At 37.9% G+C, this 24,300-nt stretch overlaps 1 protein-coding gene and 1 long non-coding RNA gene across 6 annotated transcripts in view; one reads left to right on the forward strand and one right to left on the reverse strand.

The window, feature by feature from the left end:
* The window catches only part of them4 (thioesterase superfamily member 4), an 80,395-nt gene that overhangs the window by 13,702 nt on the left and 42,393 nt on the right, over positions 1-24,300 (forward strand). For all 3 annotated transcript variants that reach the window (XR_005635355.1, XM_039766680.1, XM_039766666.1), the window contains exons 2-3: positions 18,119-18,275; positions 18,755-18,917. Coding sequence is in view for 2 of the 3 variants with exons in the window: in XM_039766680.1 (XP_039622614.1) it covers positions 18,119-18,275; positions 18,755-18,917 (320 nt within the window). In the remaining variant the exon portion in view is untranslated. The remainder of the gene's footprint in view (positions 1-18,118; positions 18,276-18,754; positions 18,918-24,300) is intronic.
* On the reverse strand, positions 5,360-9,320 carry LOC120537622. Of its 3 annotated transcripts, none has more exons than XR_005635359.1 (6): positions 9,153-9,320; positions 6,744-6,915; positions 6,273-6,324; positions 6,127-6,180; positions 5,678-5,738; positions 5,360-5,587 (listed from the first exon to the last, which is right to left on the reverse strand). It is a non-coding gene; the product is annotated as an uncharacterized LOC120537622 (long non-coding RNA). The 3 variants fall into 3 exon arrangements; XR_005635361.1 differs by lacking the exon at positions 9,153-9,320 and adding an exon at positions 8,389-8,675; XR_005635357.1 differs by lacking the exon at positions 6,744-6,915 and having other exon boundaries at positions 9,153-9,318.

A 24,300-nucleotide genomic window follows, 5' to 3' on the forward strand; every position in this document is an offset into this window, starting at 1 on the left:
TGCGTGATCAAATTCAGCCGCGGCGGAATAAGAGAAAAATAGGGACACTAGCTGTGCTCGACAATAAGACACGTTCATTGGAATAATTACACAGCACAGTGTACATGCAACATAAACATAATGTGTATATTATTGAAGTAAATGATCGTTATAAATTGATTATGCAAAATAATTTTTAGTATACAGTTAAGTTGAGACATGTAAACTAGCTGTAAGTGCGTGAAATTATGAATAAAGTATATTGCTTTATATATAGTTCATATATGTATATTATGAAAATGATAAATTATATAAAATGGTATTCAATTTGCGTCATATTTTTTTAAAGAAGTCTTTAATTTGTTTTAAAAGCAATCTGGTGGCTCTCCTGGTATACACTGGTTAAATATTGCTGCTCTAGAGTTTCAAGTCTGCAGTGACTATAGAGCACAGGTCACTAATAGGCGGACCGCGGTCCGGGTCTGGACCCAGACTCTGCTCTGTCCGGACCCAGACATATCATTGAGTTTTATTTAGTTTTGGCGGAGATTACATTTTTACCGGCGACTCTTTTCTGACAGTGTTTCTGCACCGCTATTCAGTGAAAGGCACCTCCTACATGTCTGTGATTGGCCAGTACTTGTTGCCTTCGTGGGTTCGAGTTGGTTGGTTTTAAGCATGAAAACTGATATTGGTCAAAGTGAAGGCAAGAATGTCAGCCAATCACAGGCAGAGTAGGGCGGGCCTTCACTGAATAGAGGGGCGGAAACCTGCATGCGTGAAAACCGCTGACTATAGCCAAGTTTCCATCCAGTTTTTTGCGACGTTTTGTTATCGACAAACAGAATATACGTAAAAAAAACTGTGCGATATTTGCTGTCTCCAGCCTGTTTCCTTCCAACTGGCTTTTTATCGATAAAATGGTGTGCGTGATGACGTCATCCCCCCAAAACGAACTGTCGCATAAGTTTTGTTGTATCGCGAAAAAAATCTGCCCGTTAGCCGTTTCCATACATAATTTTGTGTATGTCGCAAATTATCTACCTTTTGTTTTCCACGTTACACCCCCTCCACTAAACAAAAAAACAAAGAAATGGAGAGATTATTTAGACAGTTTTTTGAAATTTGCCAGCTTACTGTTATTTCAGTTTCACAAATAATTGGAATTGTACATAATATCCGAAGACGACAGCAGAATGAAGCAGTTGCTTGTCCGATAGCCCTAGAGCTCGAAGAAAGTACCCCAGTGCGACGAAACCCACGGGTATTGAGAGACGACGAAATAAGACCTTCTGGGAGGAGGTGGTGGAGAGAAAACAGAAAATCTCTGGCTGCAACATTTTAGAATGACACGGCCAACGTTTGAGATGTTGTGTGGATTCATCAGTCCTGATGTTGCGCCCATCACAGGTTGTCACCGACCACCGGTTCCAACCCAAATGCGGATTGCATCGCCCTTTACAAGCTGGCAACCTGCGCCGAGTATAGAGTAGTTGGAGAAACTTTCGGGGTTGGTAAAACTACCGTCCATCGATGTGTATATGCTGTGTGCACCGCTATTAAAGAAAAATTAATGCAGCGTTATATCAGACTTCCGACAGTAGCGGAGGCCAATGAAATTGTATACCGCAATTCCTTGGTGCATCTTGTGCCACAGATTTACGGTGCGCTGGATGGCACGCATGTGCCTATTCTTCCCCCGACGGATGGCTACCGCGATTACATTAATCGCAAAGGGCGGCCATCTATTGTTCTCCAGGCCCTTGTTGATGACAGGTGCATGATACGAGACATTTGCGTTGGCACTCCTGGAAGTGCCCATGATGCAGCTGTGTTTGCAGCATCGGATCTGTACAGGTGAGCCTACCTTTCAACATCCCTTCTCTGTTCGATAACAACTGAATTAGTACTGTAACCTGCTTCCCTTAAGGTTTTTAATTAAAACTGAAATTTGAATTAATACAAAATAACGACGTTTAATAAAAAAAAAACTATATTAATGAGAGAATTTCTCATATATGCTAAAACATCTGCCATTTAATAATAAGAAAAAAAATGTTTAGATAATGAAACACACGGTTTATTAAATATTTTGACTGGCACAGTAAACTACCTTTGCGGTTTTTGTATTATTTAGACATCCTGAGAGATACCCCCAGGCTACAGTTGATGTGGAGGGAGTTCAGGTACCCCTTTTAGTAGCAGGAGACCCAGCCTATCCGCTACTGCATTGGCTCATCACGAGAAATAACGAGGCTCTTCTTTAGACCATGCGAACCGCTCCAATATCATCCACTTGCAGAGCCACAGCACCATACGTCACCGCAGTTTCAGACCCGCAGTTGTAGACCCGCAGTTGTAGACCCGGAAGTGACGTTTCAGGACTGACTTCGTAACATTACTTTCGGAAGGTTTCGGCAGGTCTCGGCAAGTAAGTCTTCTCCAAGTCAGAACTGACGTCACCGCAGTTTGAGAACGGAGAATCGGAAGATAACTTTTGGAAGGTTTCGGCAGGTCTCTTTAACATGTCGACAAAATTAAAATCGTTAAGATCTGTGTTATTTGAAAATAGTTTTTCGTTTACATTCATGAAACGAAATATACAGTATAATTACAATGTTTGCACCACGTTAGATTTTAGTAAAACGTTAATAATAAAAGTGATTACATTTTTTAAAGAATAAACATTTTAGCCAATCTAATATTTTTAAACATGTATGTGAAGAAAAACGGCAATACGTTATACACTGAATTATGCTATATATTAATTGCCTTACATTGAACTTCTCTAGTTTTTATCACTTATTATTATAAGCCACCAAAAAAATATTATTAATAACCCTAATGTATTTATATAGCACCCTTCCTATGCCCAAAATTCAGAAAGAACAACAAGACCTATATAACATTGGCTACAAATATCTCCACTAAATAAAGATAAATACAGGATATACAAAACATTCAAATAGAATAAAAAACAATAATCCAGACTAATATACAACATATAATACTACAACAAATTTTTGAACAAATAACATAATTTGTGATAAGGCAAACCCCGAGTACTTGGACAGATAGAGGGGGTAAACTGAAAGGGCAGAATGTCAGGTCTGTTTAATGTCTTCCTAAACGAATGAGTTAAAAACAAATGAATGGAGTCAGCTGATGTCATTAATTTTGGGAGGTCATTCTACAGTCAGGGCGCTATATACAGCTGAAAGGCCCTGCTGTCACCCACAGAGTGCAGGTTAGTGGGGGGCACAGAATGAGAGGACCTCAGTGGGCAGGTCAATAACAGAATTTGATATTCAATCCTGTAAGACACAGGGAGCAGTGAAGCTGCAGGATGGCTGTGATGTGCTCGCCGTTGCCAGTCCCTGTCAGGACTCTTGCAGTTGAGTTTTGAATCAGCTGGAGCTGTGATATACAGTAAGATTAGAAGTGGCACCTGCCAGTAGTGACTTACAATAATCAATGCTGGATGTGATAACAGCAGGGACAAGATTTTCACCATTAGAAAAGGACGGGAATGAGCAAACATAAGAAATGTGACACAGGTGGTAGTTTCTTAATGTGGCTTACATGGCTGAAATAAGAAAAGGAGGAATCAAAGTGACACGAGATTCTTTGCAGTAAAAGAAGGTCTGATGAGACCATCACCCAGAATGGCTGAAGAGGAGCTTGTTTTCTTAAGTTCTTAAGTTGCACTTTAGTGCCGCTTTGCAGGAGATAAGTTATGTTGCAATTTAATTTTAAAGAGTTTTGCTCTGTTCAGGTTTTAATTTTAATTTAATTTCACTGAAGCAAATTGTGAGCTGAGAAGGCTGTGATGAAGTGTCACTTTTAACATTGAAACAGATCTAAACATCATCTGCATAAAAATGATAAGCCAGTCCAAAGCTACAAATAACTTGCTCAAGGGAAGCACAGAGGATGTCATTTCATTAACAAGGGGAAGTCAGATGGAGGAACTCCTGTGAGAAATTAAGGCATGAGGCTTACCCTGGACATGACATAAGCTGCATGGCCACAACGCCATATGCAATAACTTTTACTTTTACACAAACTGGGACAGGAGCTCCTCAAGATGAAGGTAACAATGCTTAGCTCAATAAGGAAAAATAAGCCAGAGCTCCCATCTCAACTGCTGGCCACACAGAATAGGCCAGTGAAGACCTTCACGTTTGTATAAACAAATGACACATCCTTGGTGCACAATGTGACCTGCACAGAGAGAGGAGATTCCATGGCCAGAAATGATAATGGACGCTAATTCTACAAAAAGAGGAGTGGAGAATTTAGACAAAACATTACGCTGGATGCTGGCCACAGACAATTTTTTCAACGTATTGAACATCTCATAAAAAATACTTTTGTCATCTGGGCAACCTTGAACCGAGGCTGGAACAGGGAGAAGACAGAGCCATCTTGAGGAGCAGAGTAAACCATTGGTGACACCTCACATGCTACTGGGATGACATGTGCCAAAGACCCCAGCATGTACAGCCATTGTGTCGATTCAACAGTCCAATCCACAGAGGAACCAATGATGGTACCTGTAGTGTGTATGCATAGTGAGTGTGTTTGTGTTTCTCACTGTGTGAACTGTACAGTTATTACAGTATTGTGTAGAAAATGAAAATATTAAATTCTGCTTGATAAACACATAGAATGTGATCTGAGAGTAAACAGGTTATTTACATTGCTTGTTAAACTAAAGTGACCTTCTGATTTAAAAAAAAAAAAAGTCCCAATAGTACATACGTAGAAAAAATGTAATCATAAATTGAGATTCAACACAATTCTTTAATGCTTCTCAAAGAGAAATTAAAATATGAGGTTTGTAAACTACTGTATTTGTGAAGGACTGAAGTGTGAGGCTATCTAAAACTACCATTGAGTGTACTTCAGTAATGTGTTAGTGACTTAGAAAACCACAATATTACATTATTGCACATCAGCATCTTCATAATGTCCAAGACCTCAAATCTTTCACTGCTGTACCAAAATAATGTTCTGTCCTCCAAGGAAACCCTCAAAAAAACACTACATTATCTCCAAAAGGAGACATTTTTACTAATTTTCGTGTTTGTTCTGTGATGAACTATTTTTAAAAAATATTTTAAAGGAGCCTTTAGATAGCACTAAGTGGGCTTTAAATGAGCAATAGACCCAAAAAAAGACTTGCAGTTAAATTGTTTATTTTCAAAACTACCCACCATCAAAGGAAAACAGAAAAATCAAAGTATTATAAACTGAAATCAACAGAGTATTAATGCACAATAAAATACAAGTAACAATCAATGTAGCAACAGACAATAATTATACTGATTCATTAAATATGCAGTTTACTTTAAGTTTCATTTTATCCCGACATTCCAGTGAAAAGTTCCATATCATCCCTAAACTGAAAAATAAATATAAAGGGTTCTTTTGCCAAAATTAAATCTTCAGTTTCAACTGCATCGATGATGTCCTGGAGAGCTCGGCTTTGGTCCTCCTCCTCCATCTCCAGAAAATGGGGCTCAGACACGGCACCTCTGAACAACTGTCTATGTTGGCGCAACCATTTTACTGCAGTGTGGAGGTCCCTTTTTATTAGTGGTTCCTTTAGATAAAGACCACAAAGAGAATTAAACAAAACATGTATTTCTACATGCCTATTTAAATAATATTAGATATTACATACAGTATATACCTCCTCACTGCTCTGGGTCTCATTCACACTCTCCAGTGCCCCTTTAGTGAACGCCTTTGTCCTGTAAGAAATATTCACACGTTAGCCAGAGAGAGAGAGAGAGAGAGAGATACCTTTCAACAGCAAAATTCTCCAACAGAATGAAGCACCACCACCTCCTGATCAAGGGTAAATCACACTGCCATGCAGATGGAAAAAACAAAGTACATTAAAACCAGTAACAGATATTAACAAATAATCAGAGACATAAGTGAAAGCTTACAGCTGTGAAGTCAAATGGCATCCAAGACAAGGTGCAGAGCATACTGTGGAGCACACAAAAGAATTATCTTAAATTAATATTTAATCTATTTGCATACAGTACAGTGCACACTCTACTTATTGCAATTTATTTATAGTGATTCTAAAGAATTCCCAACCTAAAAAATAAGTTTCTTTGATTTTCTCACCATCAACATGAATACTCCACAATCCACTGACCCAACCAACTGCTGTGGAAGATTCTGAAATTGAAATGGATTCATATCACCTACTGCAAGTTACAAAAGAATGTCCATTACTTGTAGTCCTCTCAATGACATTCCTATAAACTAACCTTGTTTTTAATTAGTATCCATGTGCCTGAAGATATTCGTTTTGTCATGTTACTGTAACAAAACAAACAAACAAGTCTTACACATACAAATGTAAATATCCAATATGTGCTGATATTTAGGTAGAGTAAGAAAATCTTGATGTAAGCAGAATATAAGCACAACTTCTTAAAGTAGGCATGTGTTATCAATATTAGTGTGACGGCATTTTGCATATACGGGTTGGAAAATGGATGGATGGATGGATAACTTAAATATTTATAATATACACTTGAATTAAATAAAATATTGTAGTCTGGCAGTAGGGGCAGTGATAATGCTGTGATGGTCTGCAGTCTAAACCACATCTGTGGATGGCAAAACCTAAAATGTGTAACAGTATAAATTGTTATAATGTAGAATACCGAGTTAAAAGTATACAGTATGTACCAGTACTGGACATACATTAAAAATAAACTCTCAAATGAATTTACCTTCATGGAGAACTGCCTTCTTGAAATGACTCTTCAAATGCTTTTTTAATTTTTCCAGTTTGGAGGGCTTAAAAACATTACCACTACAAAAAGGACAATGGAACAAGGTGCAACATCTGTTGCATTGAGTCAGCAGTGGTACTGACACTCCCAATTGAATAGTTATGTGTTTCTATAAAAATGACAAAAAAGCAGGATAGCTTTAGCAAGTTTAAATTCTGTATCTACAGTAATCACTCACAATACTAAATAACTGTTTTAATCAAGCAATCAAATTTGAATTATTTTGTGCATTTTACAATTAGTATTGTCACAAAGCAGCTTTAACTATTTCCAGGCCATAAACCTGGAGACAAAAATCTTGGTGTCAGTACCAGATTATAATTGAACAAAATAAAAAATGGTCTGTTTTGTTTTACACAAATTAAAAATAACATAGCAAGTTTAAAAAGAAAAGACAAAGGACAAATAGGAATGCAGATTCATTGTAAATTTTACTTATTGGACTGACTAAGCAAATATATTTTTATCCTAGATTTGAAGGCTGACAGACTGTCAGAATCTCAAACCACTTTGGCAGGGTTGTTCCTAAAACAGTGTGCTTTACAAACTACTGTTTTATTTCCAGCTACAGCTTTTTTTTTTATTCTAGAGACAACAAGATATTCCACTTCCTGTAAGAGTGATTGTAAGGAATTAAAAGGTAACTCAAATATTGAGATCCTTAACTATGCAAAGTGATACATGTGATCACCAGTACCTAATAATTCAATACAAAATACAAAATTTGCAGAAAGAAAATGTAAAGAAAGCAAAACAGGGGTGATATATACTGTTCATATTTCCTGGCTCTTGTAAGCTCTTCAGCTGCTGTATTTTGAACTAAATTAAGTCTGTTATCAGCCACAAAGCCTTATAGTGATCCATGTAGAAGTAATAAAAGCACGGATAAGTTATTCAGCATCATGGAATGCTAACATAATCTAAGTTTTGCAATATTTCTTAAGTAAAATGAAGACTACTCTAGATACATGTTTAGTATGTGTATCAAATGAAAGATCATCATTTTCATTGTAGATATATCCAAGTTTAGAATTAGTGCATTGTGAGTGATAGGGGTGCCATCAACAGACATGTTACATTCAGACTGACATTTTTAGCAGCTTTCAACCAATGACTAGCACTTCTGTTTTTAGAATTCAACAAATGAAAATTTCAAGGAATCTACTTTCTAACAGGTAAACCTCTATTTTAGAACACTGAGATGGTTCATGTAGTTGATCAGATGAATATCATGGTCTATAGTATCAAATGTGGCACTTACTGTAGATGTAATACTATGGGCCTAAAATGCAACCTTCGTCAGTGGAGTGCAAATCATTGAATACTTTGACTAAAGCAGTACCTGGGTGAAAATGTTACAAGAGATTACTTTTATTTGCAAAAATATAGAGAACCACTTACCTACACCTTTCTCTAAATTTCAGAAATACAAGAAAGATTAGAAAATTGGTCTATAATTTGATAGATCACAGTTAAAAAGATTTCTTTTTTTACATTAAGAAGAGGTTATTAGCCAGTATAAATAATGTAGGTACACATCCAAGATTTAAAAACTAATTTATAATACTTAAATGTGGCTTACCAAAGAGAAAGAAAAAGATCTTTCACAAATGTAGTAAGAAAATGAAGGAAGATTTAGACTTGTTAACTAATGCACCAAATTCTGAACATTCAATTTGGGCAAAGGATTTTAATTTCTCAGCTTTCTTAAAAGCAACATCATTTGACACTACTTCACTGGCTAAATAAGAAAACATAATTTATTATAAAGTGGTGTAGAATTTTGAAGCTTATACCTAGATTACTTTCTCATTTGAAGACTTAATGTTCACTTCTTAACCGAATAGGAATATGTTTGTTTCATTTTCATTAAAAGTTGCGCCCACCCCCCAAAAAAGAAAATAATTAAAAGTTAAATAAACACTACGTTAACATTCGTTAGGAAATGAATGGATGGATGAATACAATTTATAAAATATATTACAAACAACAAAACGAAACTTAAAAAATCTTAATTTAGGTTAAATATCGTCTTAAAGTATTGGGAATTTTCCGTTCATCAAGAACATAGACTGAACTTTGAGCAAAATGCATTTTTATCGTATTTTGCTGACAATGCAACATTAAGTGTCGATTTCTCCAGTTTTTACGAGGCAAACCACCGTAACCAGTGTTGCAGTCATTAACAATTAGCTCGCCAGCCAAAGATTACATACATGTAAACGTAAAGTTAACTTTTCAAACTGTTCTGAAAAACGTTTTGCAAAATGTACAGGTTTATAATTATATTAAGAATAACAGTAGTAATAATAATAATAATAATAATAACAACAACAACAATAATACCGTGCTGTTTTCTGTCATATTTTGTTCGTGCTCAAAAATGCTGCGCTCGTGCTAAAAACTAAGACTTGTGTTCGATAAATGGAGGCGTTGTTTTCGCCTTGCCTAGAAATGGTAACGTCACTTCCGGGTCTAAAACTGCGGGTCTACAACTGCGGGTCTGAAACTGCGGTGACGTATGGTGCTGTGGCTCTGCAAGTGGATGCTTCTCAACCGCTCCGCTATTCTCGTTTTGATTGCACGTGATGAAAATGTATCATGTGACACATTTATTTGCGTTAAAGCCTTTTTTTTCCGACAAAAAATGTTTCCAATGTAGTTTTTGCGACATCTGAAGTATCGATATGGAATTTATGCGCTAAAGTTAAACGGAAAAATATTATGTCGACATGTACAACATTTTATCGATAATTAGCATTTCCATCAACTAAAATTTGAAGCGCTAAATATTTTTTCGCAAAAACTCCTTGGATGGAAACCTGGCTACTCTTGAGGCAGCGGCATTGACTTGTAGAGAAAAATATACAGGAGTGAGAAGACAAGAGAGAGAAAAGCGACGAAACAGTCAATGTGCCATGGCTTTTGATAAACAGTGGAAGATTGACACTGAAAACCGGGCTTTTAATCCGGAATGAACCGAGGCGTTTATGTTCATACTTCTCGTTGGAAACTTGAAACCGCCGTGTCTCATCGGCTCTGAGACGGTGGCAGTGGTTAAAAGCGGGAAACTAAGCACAAAATTAGATTTTAGAAAAGTTACCCACTAAATTCGCCAGTTAGGCTACAGAAAACAAGCGATCTTAAAGCCAACTAACGATCGGGCAACGAGGATTTTAACACATTTATTTACTGGCCAACAACTCGCTAACAAGTCTTCCCTCAGAGATGCATGGATTTTGGGACGTCTCAAAAAAAACCAATCAGTGATGACAATCTTCACACATTCATGAGGATGACATTGACACCATTCCAGCCCAGATTTAAAATCCTGGCTGACCAAGCAAGAGCTCATTTCTCTCACTAAACAAGAGAAAGTAGACAGTGGGATATGAGAGAAAGGAGGAGAGGATACGTTCAGTTATTTAAAGATGATCAGATTTACTGTGAAACTGGTTATGCCTCTTCAGTTGTGCACATATTAAAAACTCATAGATTTTATTTTTATATAAGGCCAAGTCTTTTTTTTGTTGAAACGTTAAAATGTTTTATTATTATGTAAGTACTTATCTATAATAATAAAAGGCAAAGCCCTCACTCGCTCACTCACTCATCACTAATTCTCCAACTTCCTGTGTAGGTAGAAGGCTGAAATTTGGCAGGCTTATTCGTTACAGCTTACTTACAAAAGTTAAGCAGGTTTCATTCGAAATTCTACACATAACGGTCATAACAGTCGATAACGGTCAACAAAGTCCGCCATGTTGAATTTTCTTATTTATAGCCCCATCTTCACGAAATTTGGTAGGCGGCTTCCCTGTGCTAACCGAAACTGATGTACATACTTATTTCGATGGTATGACGCCACTGTCAGCCACCATATTGACCTTTCCAACGACACTAATTCTTCAACACTCCGTGTAGGTAGAAGGCTGAAATTTGGCAGGCTTATTCCTTACAGCTTACTTACAAAAGTTAAGCAGGTTTCATTCGAAATTCTGCACATAACGGTCAACAACGTCCGCCATGGTGAACTTTCTTATTTATGGCCCCATCTTCACGAAATTTTGGTAGGCAGCTTCCCTGCGCTAACCGAAACCAATGTACGTACTTATTTCGGTGGTATGATGCCACTGTCGGCCGCCATATTGAACTTTTCAACGGTCTTTGTTACTTATGGGCCCATCTTCAAGAAATTTGGTATGCAGGTTCCCAACGCTAACTAAATCCTACTTACGTACATATATACGTCCATAGCCTGCAGCTCGGTCACCGTGTGAGGCGGCGTTGGGTCCCCCATCCTCACGCCTCCCACGTTGTTGGCTGCCTGTATATATATGGCAGTCTGTCGCTCCGGTCTCTACATTCCCTTCCTTGCTTCGCCACGGGATTCCCGTCTCCCTGCTGATAACTGCAGCCTTTTTATTTAATCCACGGCTTCTCTGCTGTTTTATTGTTTGTTTATTATGATTATAGTTATTGTGTAGGTATTTTAGACTTACTTTACATTGTTCAGGTACCCATTTCCTTTATCGTTCCAACCGTAATCCCATTAACATGTCTATCGAGGTGATCATCATCGATCAAAGAACTGTCACTTACCGAGTGGTTTCCATGCCCGGAGATGGCACCTGCCTTTTCCATTCTCTTTGTTACATATTGCACGGCCATATCAGGCTCACTCTTGATATCCGGAGGAACATTGTGTCTTATGTATTGAATGACTGGGACAGGTTCAAGGTGTGGACTGATGATGGTACAGGAGATAATTATACTACACCGGAGCACTAGAAGAGTGAAATGCTTAAGCCCTTCACCTATGGTTCTGCATGTGAGTTGATGGCTGCCGCTGAATTGTTCGGTTGTCGCTTTCAAGTGTACCGAAATGGCCAAATATTTTACACCTTTGGACAACTGCCAATGCCTCTTAAACATCTTAGATTGACAGGTGACGATTTGAGTAGTTGACACTTTGATGTTAATGAATGTTTAAACTCTCAAAAGCTGGATGTGAAGTTATCGATGAAACCGGTTGTATGCTTGCAACGCTTGACAGATGCCGAATGTCACTTCAACACAACAAGTTCTACAAATACTAACGTAATTGAAACAAACCATGAAACTCAAACCGATTATGACAGCAGCAATCCAAGCTGTGAGATTTGATACAAGATTACTGTTCACATGGCCAACTGTACGTTGCATGCTCAAGAGTAAGCTCAGCGCACAGTTTGGTCATATTACAACCGGAGGGCCGAACTGACAACGTGGTATACAAAGAGATCCTTAACAAATAATTATTGGTATATTTTCCCTCAGTTTAAAAAGGTTTAATTTTCTTCTTAATAAAAATTTTAGGGCAGTACTTCGCGCTGCAAAGCGCGGGTATTTTGGTAGTTATTTATAATTCTCAGTTGAATATCAAAGTTACCAATACTTTTACTGTTATTTATTTTTTCTTATTTTATTGTATGTAGCCCTCCAGAATCCGTGCACTGAAAATAAATATTGTTGAAACAGCATTGAACTTTCTTCGTTTGATTTGAGTCATTGACTTCACACAGTGCAAATATTGATACAATGGCAATGCTACTTCAAAATATATAAATTAATTGTAATGTAAAAATTATAATGCAACTTAAACAGGATGATGCTGCGGACCTGTACATGAGGAAATTTTCTTTATCCGGACCTCCTTAAATCATAATTGACTACCCCTGGTATAGAGTAAATAAAAAGTAAGTACATTTGTCCTTGGATCTTTTTCCTGGCCATCTTTTGGTGACTTGCCATCACATGTAGGACTCCGTGTCAGGGCGAGTTTTAACCATGTTGAATTGCTGTGTGCAGATTTCCAAAAGTTTTATTAGACATAGTCAATTAGTTTTGCTAACCAAAAGAAGAGAGAGAGCGACTGGGAGCATGCGCTGATTACAGTGTGTTGCCGCACCCACCACACAGCAAACCATCCGGATTGAGATCTGAGTGCAGCTGTGCAACCGGTGACACCTCAGCACCACACTGAACAGTGTGAGGTTTTTTTACAGTGGCTGCAGTGCCAATCCTGCCACCAACCCCCAAGTTTTCCCTGCAAGTTGGAGGACCTGCTTGCAGGGCTGGATGCAGATCAATGTCATACCCAGGACAGAGCAATTGCAGGTTAAGGGCCTTGCTCAGAGGTATGTGTCTTTATAATTTGAGACAGTGTTTCAGTTAAGGCTAAAATCACAAGGCTACATTAGCATTTTGATTGTTTACTACTTTTGAGGTAGCTCCTCTCTAGACATATGTATCCTTTAAAGGATTATGAAAAACATTCTTTTACCAATAGCTGTTCTGAGAATTATCATAAGCGGGATCTGATACTGACAAGTGAAGCAGTGAAAGTTGTGTGGCAGGAACACTAATACAACTGAAAGAACATTGTTTATCATAATGGCAATGCAATGTTTTGCATCTTTGTTTTATTTCCTATTATTGTGCAATTCCAGCATGCCGTGCGGGTGTCTGTGTAAGAATACCAGCCTGGGGATACTGCTGTGTGGTGTAATGGGGAAGAAAGTATTCAGAAGTCCTTTCATTGTACATGTTTAACTCCTGTTGGCATGCTAGTTCATGTGTGCCATCCATTACACTAAGACGACCAATAAATATTGGTAAATATTAAGTAGGAAATAAATAATAGCATATAAGAATAAAAGCATATGTAAAAATTAAGGCAGCATATGCTTAACCATATAATCCCATAAATTTCAATGAAGACTTGTATTTGTGGAAATGATAAAGGTTTCCAAGATAAGCTTGTTTTTCACACTGGATCTGTTTTCCACATTATCAAAAACTGCTTTAACAAGCTGGCCTTGGCCTATAGCTTCAAATCCTTTCATGCGGTGAAAATGCAAGGTCCTTCCATTCTGCTATTCTTGTCTAAATTACAGACTCTTAAGAATATCTCATCATTTGAGCATTCCAGTTGTTGAATAGTGTTCAACAGTCACAAAAGAAGAACCCACTTTCACAAAATCAATTATTTTCTGTATTAATCTAGCTAATTTTCTTACCAGCCATATCACCTGCACTTCAGAACAGGTCATCCCCTGAAGCTAAGCATGTTTGGACCCAGTCAGTACTTGGATGGGAGACCATCTAGGGAAAACTAGGGTTGCTACTGAAAGAGGTGTTGGTGAGGCCAGCAAGGGACGTTTACCCTATGCCTTGTGTTTGGATCCCAATACCCCTGTTCAGTGACAGGGACAATGTACTGTGAGTATGGTTACATCTTTTGGATAAGATCTTAAACCAAGCTCTTACTCTCTGTTGTCTTTTAAGATCACTGGGCATCTTTTTAAAACGTTGATTCTGATGCCCAGGCTAAATTGCCCATCATGGCCTTGTCCATTCTGTCCTCCTAATCATCCCCTTTCTTTGATTGGCCTTTTACAAGGCAAAATTCACTTTGTACCCTTGTGACGCTCCTTAGCTCCATAAATAACTGAAAAGTACATGTGTTTTGCTGCTCATTACTATAGATGGAATACATTCTTCTCCAACCATCACTGTAATAGTTAGTTTAATTGGCCCAGCATTACACCCATTAACCATCTGCTAGTGCACTGATGTGACTCACACCAGAAAGCATAAGTTTGCAAGTTTGTAGTTCATTGAACTGTTGCTGGTCAGCCACAAACTCAAAAATCTCTGGCTCTGAAGCAGTCTTCTTACAGCATGGGCTAATAGAAGAACTCCTTCTGGGCCAGTCATTGCAGGTTTGTGACTGACCACTGGCAGTTCACCACAGTGCAGTCTTGAAATTGATAAGCTTGTTGTGTGAGTCAATGGCAAATGCACGTGGCGACAAGTGTGGTGCACAGGGGGAGGTGTAGTGGCGGTATTGTACTTTAAAGGTGTTGACTGACAGAGGGAGCTTAGTTGATATCACCAGGAAGCACTTCACTCAGTGTTCCAAAGCATTTTCTGCAGGACTGCGACAAGGTGTTCTCATATTAGCTCTTGCTATAAGTAATTATTTTAAAAGTATTTTTTTATTATCAGAAAAAACGTAGTGCCAAAATACTACAAATAATACAGGTAATAAGTGAACTGAATATAAACAATAAGAGCAAAGCTTAATCTCCTTTCTTAGTCTAGGATATAAACAAATGTTTTTTTTTTTAGGAGCACAAGAATATCTACATTTTCAGGTAGAAACTCTGACCTTTGGACATTCACAATATCTCCTGCAGTCAAAAAAACACATTAACTAGGAACAGAGATTGCTGGAGTTGAGAGGTATGTTTTGGCCAATGGGGAAATCAGTGGGTACTTTGGAGCATTTTCTCTCCACCATTCAGTGGACCTCATGTGAGCGCAATAGGGTACTCTTTTCTGTACGTGTCAATTTCTTGTGGGCAGTGCAATTGATTCAGTGAAGTAATCTCCAAACAGATCTTCCAGAGCTGACTTTTAGGGAAGTGGTTGTTCCAGCTCAGTACCATGTTGTTCTGCTACCCTATCTCCTGTTCTCTCTGTTTTCTGGATCTACAAATAGCAATAGTTGCCAGTTTTTTTAATATAAAAAATGACTAATTGCAATTAAATTTTTAATATCTTTAGGAGTAGGGAGGTGTACCATATTTGCTGTTATAGATGCAATGAGAAGTTGAGCTAAATGACACTTTTTATTGGCTAACTAAAAAGATCATGATATACAAGCTTATGAGTCAGCTCAGCCCCTTGTTCCTCAGAGAAGTCTGAGCTGCCTCAAAAGCTTGCATATTGTAATCTTTTTAGTTAGCCAATGAAAGGTTTAATTTTTGCTTGACTTCTCATAATATCTATAGGTAAACTCTGACTAGTGTGAAACAATTTTTGGTCAGGTTATAAGTCATGATATGTCCAACATTTAATATGTGACAAGCATCAGTTCCATTACATATCAGTATTTGAACTGTTTCTAGTCTGCTTTCTATCTCATATGCTATTGTGAGTAGTACTAGTAGAACTTTATAAAACATACGTTTTATAATGAGCACAGACACAAGCACAAATATGCACGCACAGGGTAAATAAATACTTGGCTGTGCTGTAACTGCTTTGCTTTATTCTTCTGCCTGTTGACCACAGAATCGCACTGGCTAGGCTCCAGATGTGGCAGAGTTTTAATTTTTTGCATCCATCGCAGTGCTCTCCACAAGAAAATCATAGTCCCCACTGTTATCTGCCCGTGAGGTCTTTTAAAAGCACTCTTTATGCTTGACACAGTGGTTCAGTCTTTCTTGTTTGGTGCCATTCTTTGCTCAATCGTGTGCTTCTGCAGCACAATGAGGGGCACAGTGGGGACATGTTCATCACATAGCACTATGGTGGCTGACTTGTTGTGTTTTAGCAGTTGTAAAATATCCTCAATGTACAAGCTTGCCTGAGTAGCTAAATTCAGTGTATGTGCAAAGTCCAGCCTCACTAATTGCTACATCCATGCTATTTGCATTATCAGTAACAACAGTGATGTTGCGATTAGCCCTTTCAAGCTTCCACTCCAAAACAGCCAATTATAGCACCTCAGCAATGTTGCATCCAGAGTGGGTTTCAAAAATTTGTCTGAGTTTGAAGCATAAAACTTACTCATTTCCCAGTTGCTGGTGAAACCATGGGCTATGATCGTGATATAATTTTGGTTCATCCTGGAGATCCAGCTGTCTGTCGTTACTGTGATGTATTTTTCAGAGATTCCATCACACTCGACCTCACTGTACAGGACCAGCAATACAGTGCCTCTAGAATGGGTGCATGAGAGAATGCTGTACTTCGACTCTAGCTTGTTGACAAGCAGCCGAAAACCCTGGTTTTCAATGGCTGAAAATGGTCTTATATCCTTCGCAATTTAAACAAATATACACTTTATTTCTTTGGCCCTTGCACTCGACCACGGAAGCGGTACTGCAAGTAGAGATGCCTGGCCTTTAGACAATTTCTTCTTTGCAGGTGGTGACTTGTATTTGTTACTGTGAATGTAGATAGATAGATAGATAGATAGATACTTTATTAATCCCAAGGGGATTGTACTTGGTGGAACACATGCGTAGTGTTTGCTGTTAACGTATGTCGAACCTCTCTTGCAGTGCTTGCAAATGGTTTTCATACTTCGGACTATTTTCCCGGTTTTCTCTTTTAACCGTAAATACAAAATACTGCCAGACAACACACTTAAAAGACAACAGAACATCCTCAATTTCTACTTTGCCTGACTCCATTATTACTTAGACTACTCCGTGCTTAACCAAAGGCACTCGGACTAAGGCCAGGGCTTGTTAGTGCATGTATGTCATTGACTACACCCTCTGTTGTTAAAAAAGAATATTTAAGAAGAAGAGAGAATGCATTACTTTTTGTTAGTGCTTGGAGAAACAGATTCCACGTCATTCAGATGAAAATCTATATATCCACTAAGCATATCGTCATATTTTTGATTTGCAAAATTTGTGGCATGATATATTCCTAGTTTTTATACATCAAGTACAGTAGGTCAGTAATACATAAAGGCAGAATACAGGGGCTATGCTTGATATTAGAGATTTCTCCATTGTGATACAACACATACTAATGTAACATTTTGTTGGGAATCCACAAATGTCCTGCTTTTTCATGAGAATTGAAATGTCTTGGTATAGTAAACTAATCCTATAATAAAAGAATAATTATATTAAAGCGAATATGGCAATTGTGTTGGAGCTGAGATGCTTGGACAAATAGGGTTATTGCCATTTTTTGGAATTTTTGGTTTTATTTGGGTTTCCCTACAGGTAATGTTTAAAAAGTCACTTCTTTTCAAGGAGTAAAGCATTAAAATGCTCATGAAAAGCAGCCTACAAGACTTTGGTTGGGTAGTAATATAAAAGCCCACAGTTTCGTGAAACTTACTGTGGAATTGATTCAATGGCAGATCTGCTGGTGTTGCTTCATGGTTTTTTTCCTTTTACGTTTTTTTTTTTTTGTTTTAGTAATTTTATCATCACTTATAATAATGAAGTGAACTATTCTTTAAATTGGGTGTTATTGTTCGCTAGCTTTGTTTTTTTTCCAATGAAATGAAGTTCTGATAATTTTTCTGTTTTTTTCAGTGTATAGTTTAACTATATTAGAACAAAGACTTTTTGTAATATTTTGAGTTTCATATTAAATTGTTAAATTTAATTATTTTAATTTTTAAAGATCTTATAATTATTTTGATTCAGACATCTGAAAAATGTTGTATTAATGTTTTACAGTTTTAAGCAATCGGTAAGAGAAATAATTTTTTCTATTATTTTTTGCAGGAATTGCCAAAAGCAGTTGCATCAAAAGATTATAGTGAACCTAATTCCAGCTGGTCTCAGGAAATGATGAGACTATATGAAGAGTACATTGAGAAGACGAAAGATGGCTCTTGGAAGAAATTCCCAAGTTATAACCGATTTCTTTTATTAAATGAAGGTAATGGTGCAATATGCAATATTAGATTACATATTTGGGCCTGGAAACCACTCCCCTTAGTAAAATTTTGACATTCTCAAACTCATTACTAGTAAAGTTATGGTTAGAGTCCCCCTAATTATACATAATAATGCTTGTATCACAGGTTATTTGTTCATGTATTGCAAAAAAAAAAAATCATTAAAAAAACAGCAGATTTCATTGATGATGGGCTTTTTGCAGTCAGACCTGTGATTGTTGCATACATATTGTACTTTAGATGAAGTAATTTTTTTACCTAAAATTTTCATCTGTAATATTGTGAAATGGATCTTCAGTAAATAGTGCATACAGTATATACAAGTTTTATGGAGTCTAAGATTCAAGAATATGGTCTTTCTTGTAATATTAACTTAAAATTTAATGAAAATAATCATTTTGCCATGCCTTTAATTTTGTTTCAGTTATGCTTTCTTTTTATGCTCTCTTTTTATATACAGATGGGCATTTTATAGACAAATTTCCACCATCTAAAGCAAGACTGTTTACAAGAAACACTGAAGAGGAGGGTACCATGTTTGAATATGTAGTCTTTGCAAATAAAGTTGAAAAGAAAGCAGTGGGCCTTTTCCAATCCGGACACCTGCTTGAGGGGCCTTCAGGGTAAGGAATGAGAGCTTTCTTGTGACACCAAGCCTCTCACTTTTAATGTTGTATGCACTGTATGATATTTCTGTATCATCTGTGTCTGTATGTAGTAGTAGTTTCTTATGCATGCTGAGCTGTGTTTATTAGATGATATTTCACTTAAATTACATAATTGTTTCCTGAATAAGTTTTTAATCTGAAACTGATCTGACCTGTTACACTTAACCTTGCAAAGACATTTTTATTTTTTATTATTTTCAAGTTCATGGTAATAATAGTTCTAAGTTAGTAAGTATGTTGAATAGAAAAAAAAATGATCCCTGGAACTAGACAATTGCAAGTATTTCATGAAGTCATACATTTTGAAAAATAATCAAGTATTACTAAGTCATAATATCTTTAAGTTAAGGAACTGAGCTCTCAGAATCTACTTAATTCAAATCAATTAAAATAAACAAAGTATGAGAAATCATACCAAGTTTTAGGTTTTCTCTTTAAATAATAAAATTGTATTCTGTCTGAAATAGTTTCCAAGGTACTGTACGAAATAGAAATCAATTCAGTTTACACAAACAAAACTGTATATTGGAAGATTTATGTGATTCAGAAACAGCAACACAATCAGATTTTTTTGTATTTAGGTGTAGTGACTTGATTATATGAACCAATGGAATGTTTTGGATGGTTCTACCACATTTCAGAAGTTTTTTGTGGTTCACTGTATCATAGGCAGTGGAAAGGTCTGCAGACATTGTCCGTGTAATTAGTTTCTGCTCAAACCCATCTTCAATGTATTTAGTTAGGTTCAAGACTTGACTGCAACAAGATCGACCGGGGCAAAAGCCGCTTGTATTGGTGACATTTGATCTTCGATGGTCGGTGATATGCGTGCCATCCTTTCATATACCTTATATAAGATGCATAACAGTGAAATTGGGCGGTAACTTTTTGGATCTTCTGGGTTTTTTTCAGGTTTCAATAGTGCCACAACTTTTTCTCTTCACTAGGTCTTCGGGATGCAATATGATGTGGCACAGATGTTAAACAATGAGAGAAGCCACTCTTTAGTTTTATCACCAAAGTGCTATATGATCTCTGTTGTAATCCCATCTAATCCAGCATCTTTACCAGGCTTCAGATGTTTTAAAGCGTCATTCAATTCTTCTGTGACAAATGGGTCAAAGTGGTTGTCACTGGTGTTCATGACTTTTTCATGTCTTTTTTTATTTTCTTGAGATAACCTTTTTCCTTACTTGGTGGCTTCCCATTGAGTAACAACTGGTGTGCCACCTCATTAGGTGTTACAGCTGCTGTGCATTTGGGAGGTTTCTTGTCAGAGTTTAGTTCCTAATTGTAGCCCAGGCCTTTTTGCTACTACTAGTCATATTGATGTTCATTATCACTTTCTTCCACTGATCTTTCCTTTCCCCACTTAACAACGTCATTAGGGTTTCCCCAAGCTCTATTGTATTCTCAGTAAAGGGGTCCTCATTATATGCTTGGATGTAATCTCTGTAAAGAGCCTTGCTTTCTTCGCTGAAACCTAGGATGTACTCTTTCCTACTGCCCCATGGGATGTTACTTTTATGCTGGAACTGTTATTGTCTTATTATGGGCTTGATGTCAGTTAGGATCGATTGGTGTTGGGATGGTGGGCTTTTCGAAGTTTGAGTAGTGTATTGATGAGGCAAAAACCATACCCTCGTTTCCAGCGAGCACTTTGGAAGGATGGCTTGCCTTTAGTGTTGTAGAGAATTGTGAGGTTTAGCTAGTGTCCATTCTTCCACAGCTTCACCATCTTTATTGGTTTGACTGTATCCCCAGTTGGTATTGTGACTATTAAAGTAACCTACTATGAGGTGAGCTTTTGGTTCAAGCTGGGCTGCCTGAGGCCAATTAAATGGGGTTGGAAGTGGCTTGTACACAGAGATGATGTTCAGGTGTTCCATTTCTACAGCTAGGATCTCAATCCCCTCATTTGTAAAATCTCTGCTTTCGTGAACTGAGCTTGGATGGAAGATGACAAGGTTCATTCCTGGTATTGTGGGAGGTTCAAAAATCTTATGGGTCTCCTGCAGGCATATAACATCAGCATTGAAGGTATGTCTGTGAAGATTCTGTCATTCAGGTGAAATTATCTGGTAGTTGAGTCATGGCAACTGGTCTTCTTTCTCTTTCTTTCTCTCTCTCTCTCTCTCTCTTTCTTGTTAGGTAGATGCGTTTCACTGCTCGACCAAGCAGCTTCGTCACTCTGAGGAATTTTGTTAGAGACCACAGTTTTATCCTCCAGGTTAGCTTCACTTCACACCTGCCCTGATTAGGCTTGTTGAGTAAAACAAAGGAAGGGGGAGGTGTGGGTAGATGTAACCATCACACCTTTTTAACAGCCCCTCCTACCCCAATAGAGTGAGTTTTTAAGAGTGGTCCACCTGGTGGAGGTGTGAATTGGGCCTGATTTTCCTGGAGATGTATGAAAGGGCAGCATTATAAATTGAAGATAGGTTATGCCTAAGGCCTCCACCTCTGTTGAGTGAGGGGTTGTTGATTTGCACATGCAAAGCTTCCCTCACCCCACTCTCAAACCACTTGTTTTCTCTATCCAATATCTGGACATTAATGTCCACAAAAGAGTGTCCTTTGTCCTTCAAATGTAGGTACACAGCTGATTCTGGCCCCCAGGTGTTATTCCTTCTGTGCTGGGCCATCCTCCTGTGTAGTGGCTGTTTGGTCTATACAGTGTACAGTTCAGGACACTCTTCGCTGCATTGAACGACATATATTACATTGCTTTTCTTCTGTTTCGGTATCCGGTCTTTGGGGTGGACGAGTCTCTGTCTCGGTGTCATCCCCAGGAAAATCGGGTCCAATTCACACCTCCACCAGATGGACCACGCTTAACAACCCACTCTATGGGGGTAGGAGGGGCTGTTAAAAAGGTGTGATGGTTACATCTACCCACACCTCGCCCTTCCTTTGTTTTACTCAACGAGCCTAATCAGGACAGGTGTGAAGTGAAACTAACCTGGAGGATAAAATTATAGTCTCTAACAACATTCCTCAGACTGACGAAGCTGCTTGGATGAGCAGTGAAACGTATCTGCCTAACAAGAAAGAAGTTCAGTTGCCATGACTCAACTGTCAGATTATTGAAGATAACAACTCTAAACTTGGACATCTTCAGGACCAAGGGTTTATCCTTTTACCACCCCTGGATGAGTGCAGTGGACTGTGTAGTGTAGTCTGGTAGGGCAGATTAACAGATATAGGAATAGAAATAGGAAAAGAAATGAGAAGGATACAATGTAATATAATTCACCATGTGCTTTGGTGTAGTCATTTTGATATTTAAGTTTGTGTGTTGAGTATTTTGTCTATTGCATAATTTCTACTCTGTTAGCGGAGACATAAATTGGGAGATAATAGGTGTTTATTTTCGTTTCCACATCCCAACCATTGGTGCTTTTACTCTAGGTTTTTTTATACTTATTTTACAGCTCTGTTGTTGCAAATAAATGCTAATAGAATGTATATAGTAAATAGCATACATAATAAAAAATGTAAGTTCAAATATTGTGTATATATACAGTAGAAAAATATATAAATATAAATAGATATATAAATAAATATAAATAGAAATAAATTAAAAAATTACTTGATGAGATGCCAGCAAATATGAAGCTTATAAAGATATCATTCTTTATTCTAACAAACACAAAGTTAAGATATGCATACTTTTCAGATTGTGATAAAGTAAGGCATGAGCATTTGGATTAACCCATCTTTATTGGTGATGCTTTGTGGAAACCCTTTAAACATTATTTAGCACAAAATAGGGAAAATTCTAAGAGAGAGGTGTGTCATTTTTCAGCCCACTAATTAAAATGACATATTTCCTTTTTATTTGTAGACATCAGAACAACTCCTGTGGCTCAAATGCATATCTCTGATGGCAGTGCAAATACACCTCTGCAGTGCCATGCAGTTCAAAAAAGGTTTTCATGCTGCTTGAGATTTTATGTATGTAGAAAAGCCAAAATGTCCCACTGTATTCTTCTCTTGTGAGTTTTATATGCAGTGTCTGCAATCACAAACAATTTCCATAAGCCCCTCCACATTTCCCCTTGGGATTAATAAAGTATCTATATATCTATCTACATCCATGCAATTCTTGTTTAAAGCCACAGACTACATATTTACAACTCAATAATCTGTACCATTTTAGTGGATGAGCAGGTTTGTCTGTGTTGGGTTTGCCACAAGAAATTAAAATGCAGGTTCCTGTCTTGCAGATGGCCAAGAATCATGTCAACTATGTCATGTGTGGCCTGCAGGGGCTGCTCAGCTCCCCCACACCCGACACAGACACAAGTTCAGCACACCACACAGATTTTATTTAGCTGTGGGAAACACTTCCCAAATATTTCCCACCTAAACAGCACAGTACACAAGAACAATGAAATAAAGCCAACAGCAATTCTGTTTCTTCTTCTCTCTGTCTCTCCTTCACCCCTACTCATCCTCCAGCAAGCTTCGTCTCTCTTCCTGTAAATTCTGGCTCCTGCCGCAATGGCAGCTTGTTTCTTTAATGTTGCACCCAGGAGTACTTCCGCTACTTTTGGTGGGGCCTGAGAGCACTTCCGGGCGAGGTGGAAGCCCAACAAGGTAGGGCTCTGCAGCACCCCTTGGCAGCCCCCACTGAACCTAACAGGGCAGTGCGGAACTCCAACTACCATGGAGCCCGTTGAGAATCCATGATGTCGTAGCAACCCATTGGGGCTGCCATCCAGTGCTTCGGGGGAGGTAATGCCCAGTGCATGTTCTCTCCATCGGTTCTTCCAGTATAAAGACATCCAGGCTAGGTTAGGACCCTGGCTGTCTGCCACACCCTCAGTATTGATAATAACACATACAGTGGGATGCAAAAGTTTGGGCAACCTTGTTAACAGTCATTATTTTCCTGTATAAATCGTTGGTTGTTACGATAAAAAATGTCAGTTAAATATATCATATAGGAGACACACACAGTGATATTTGAGAAGTGAAATGAAGTTTATTGGATTTACAGAAAGTGTGCAATAATTGTTCAAACAAAATCAGACAGGTGCATAAATTTGGGCACCACAAAAAAGAAATGAAATCAATATTTAGTAGATCCGCCTTTTGCAGAAATTACAGCCTCTAAACACTTCCTGTAGGTTCCAATGAGAGTCTGGATTGTGGTTGAAGGTATTTTGGACCATTCCTCTTTACAAAACATCTCTAGTTCATTCAGGTTTGATGGCTTCCGGCATGGACAGCTCTCTTTAACTCACACCACAGATTTTCAATTCTATTCAGGTCTGGGGACTGAGATGGCCATTCCAGAACGTTGTACTTGTTCCTCTGCATGAATGCCTTA

The sequence above is a fragment of the Polypterus senegalus genome, chromosome 1, assembly GCF_016835505.1.
Source record: "Polypterus senegalus isolate Bchr_013 chromosome 1, ASM1683550v1, whole genome shotgun sequence".
NCBI lineage: Eukaryota > Metazoa > Chordata > Cladistia > Polypteriformes > Polypteridae > Polypterus > Polypterus senegalus.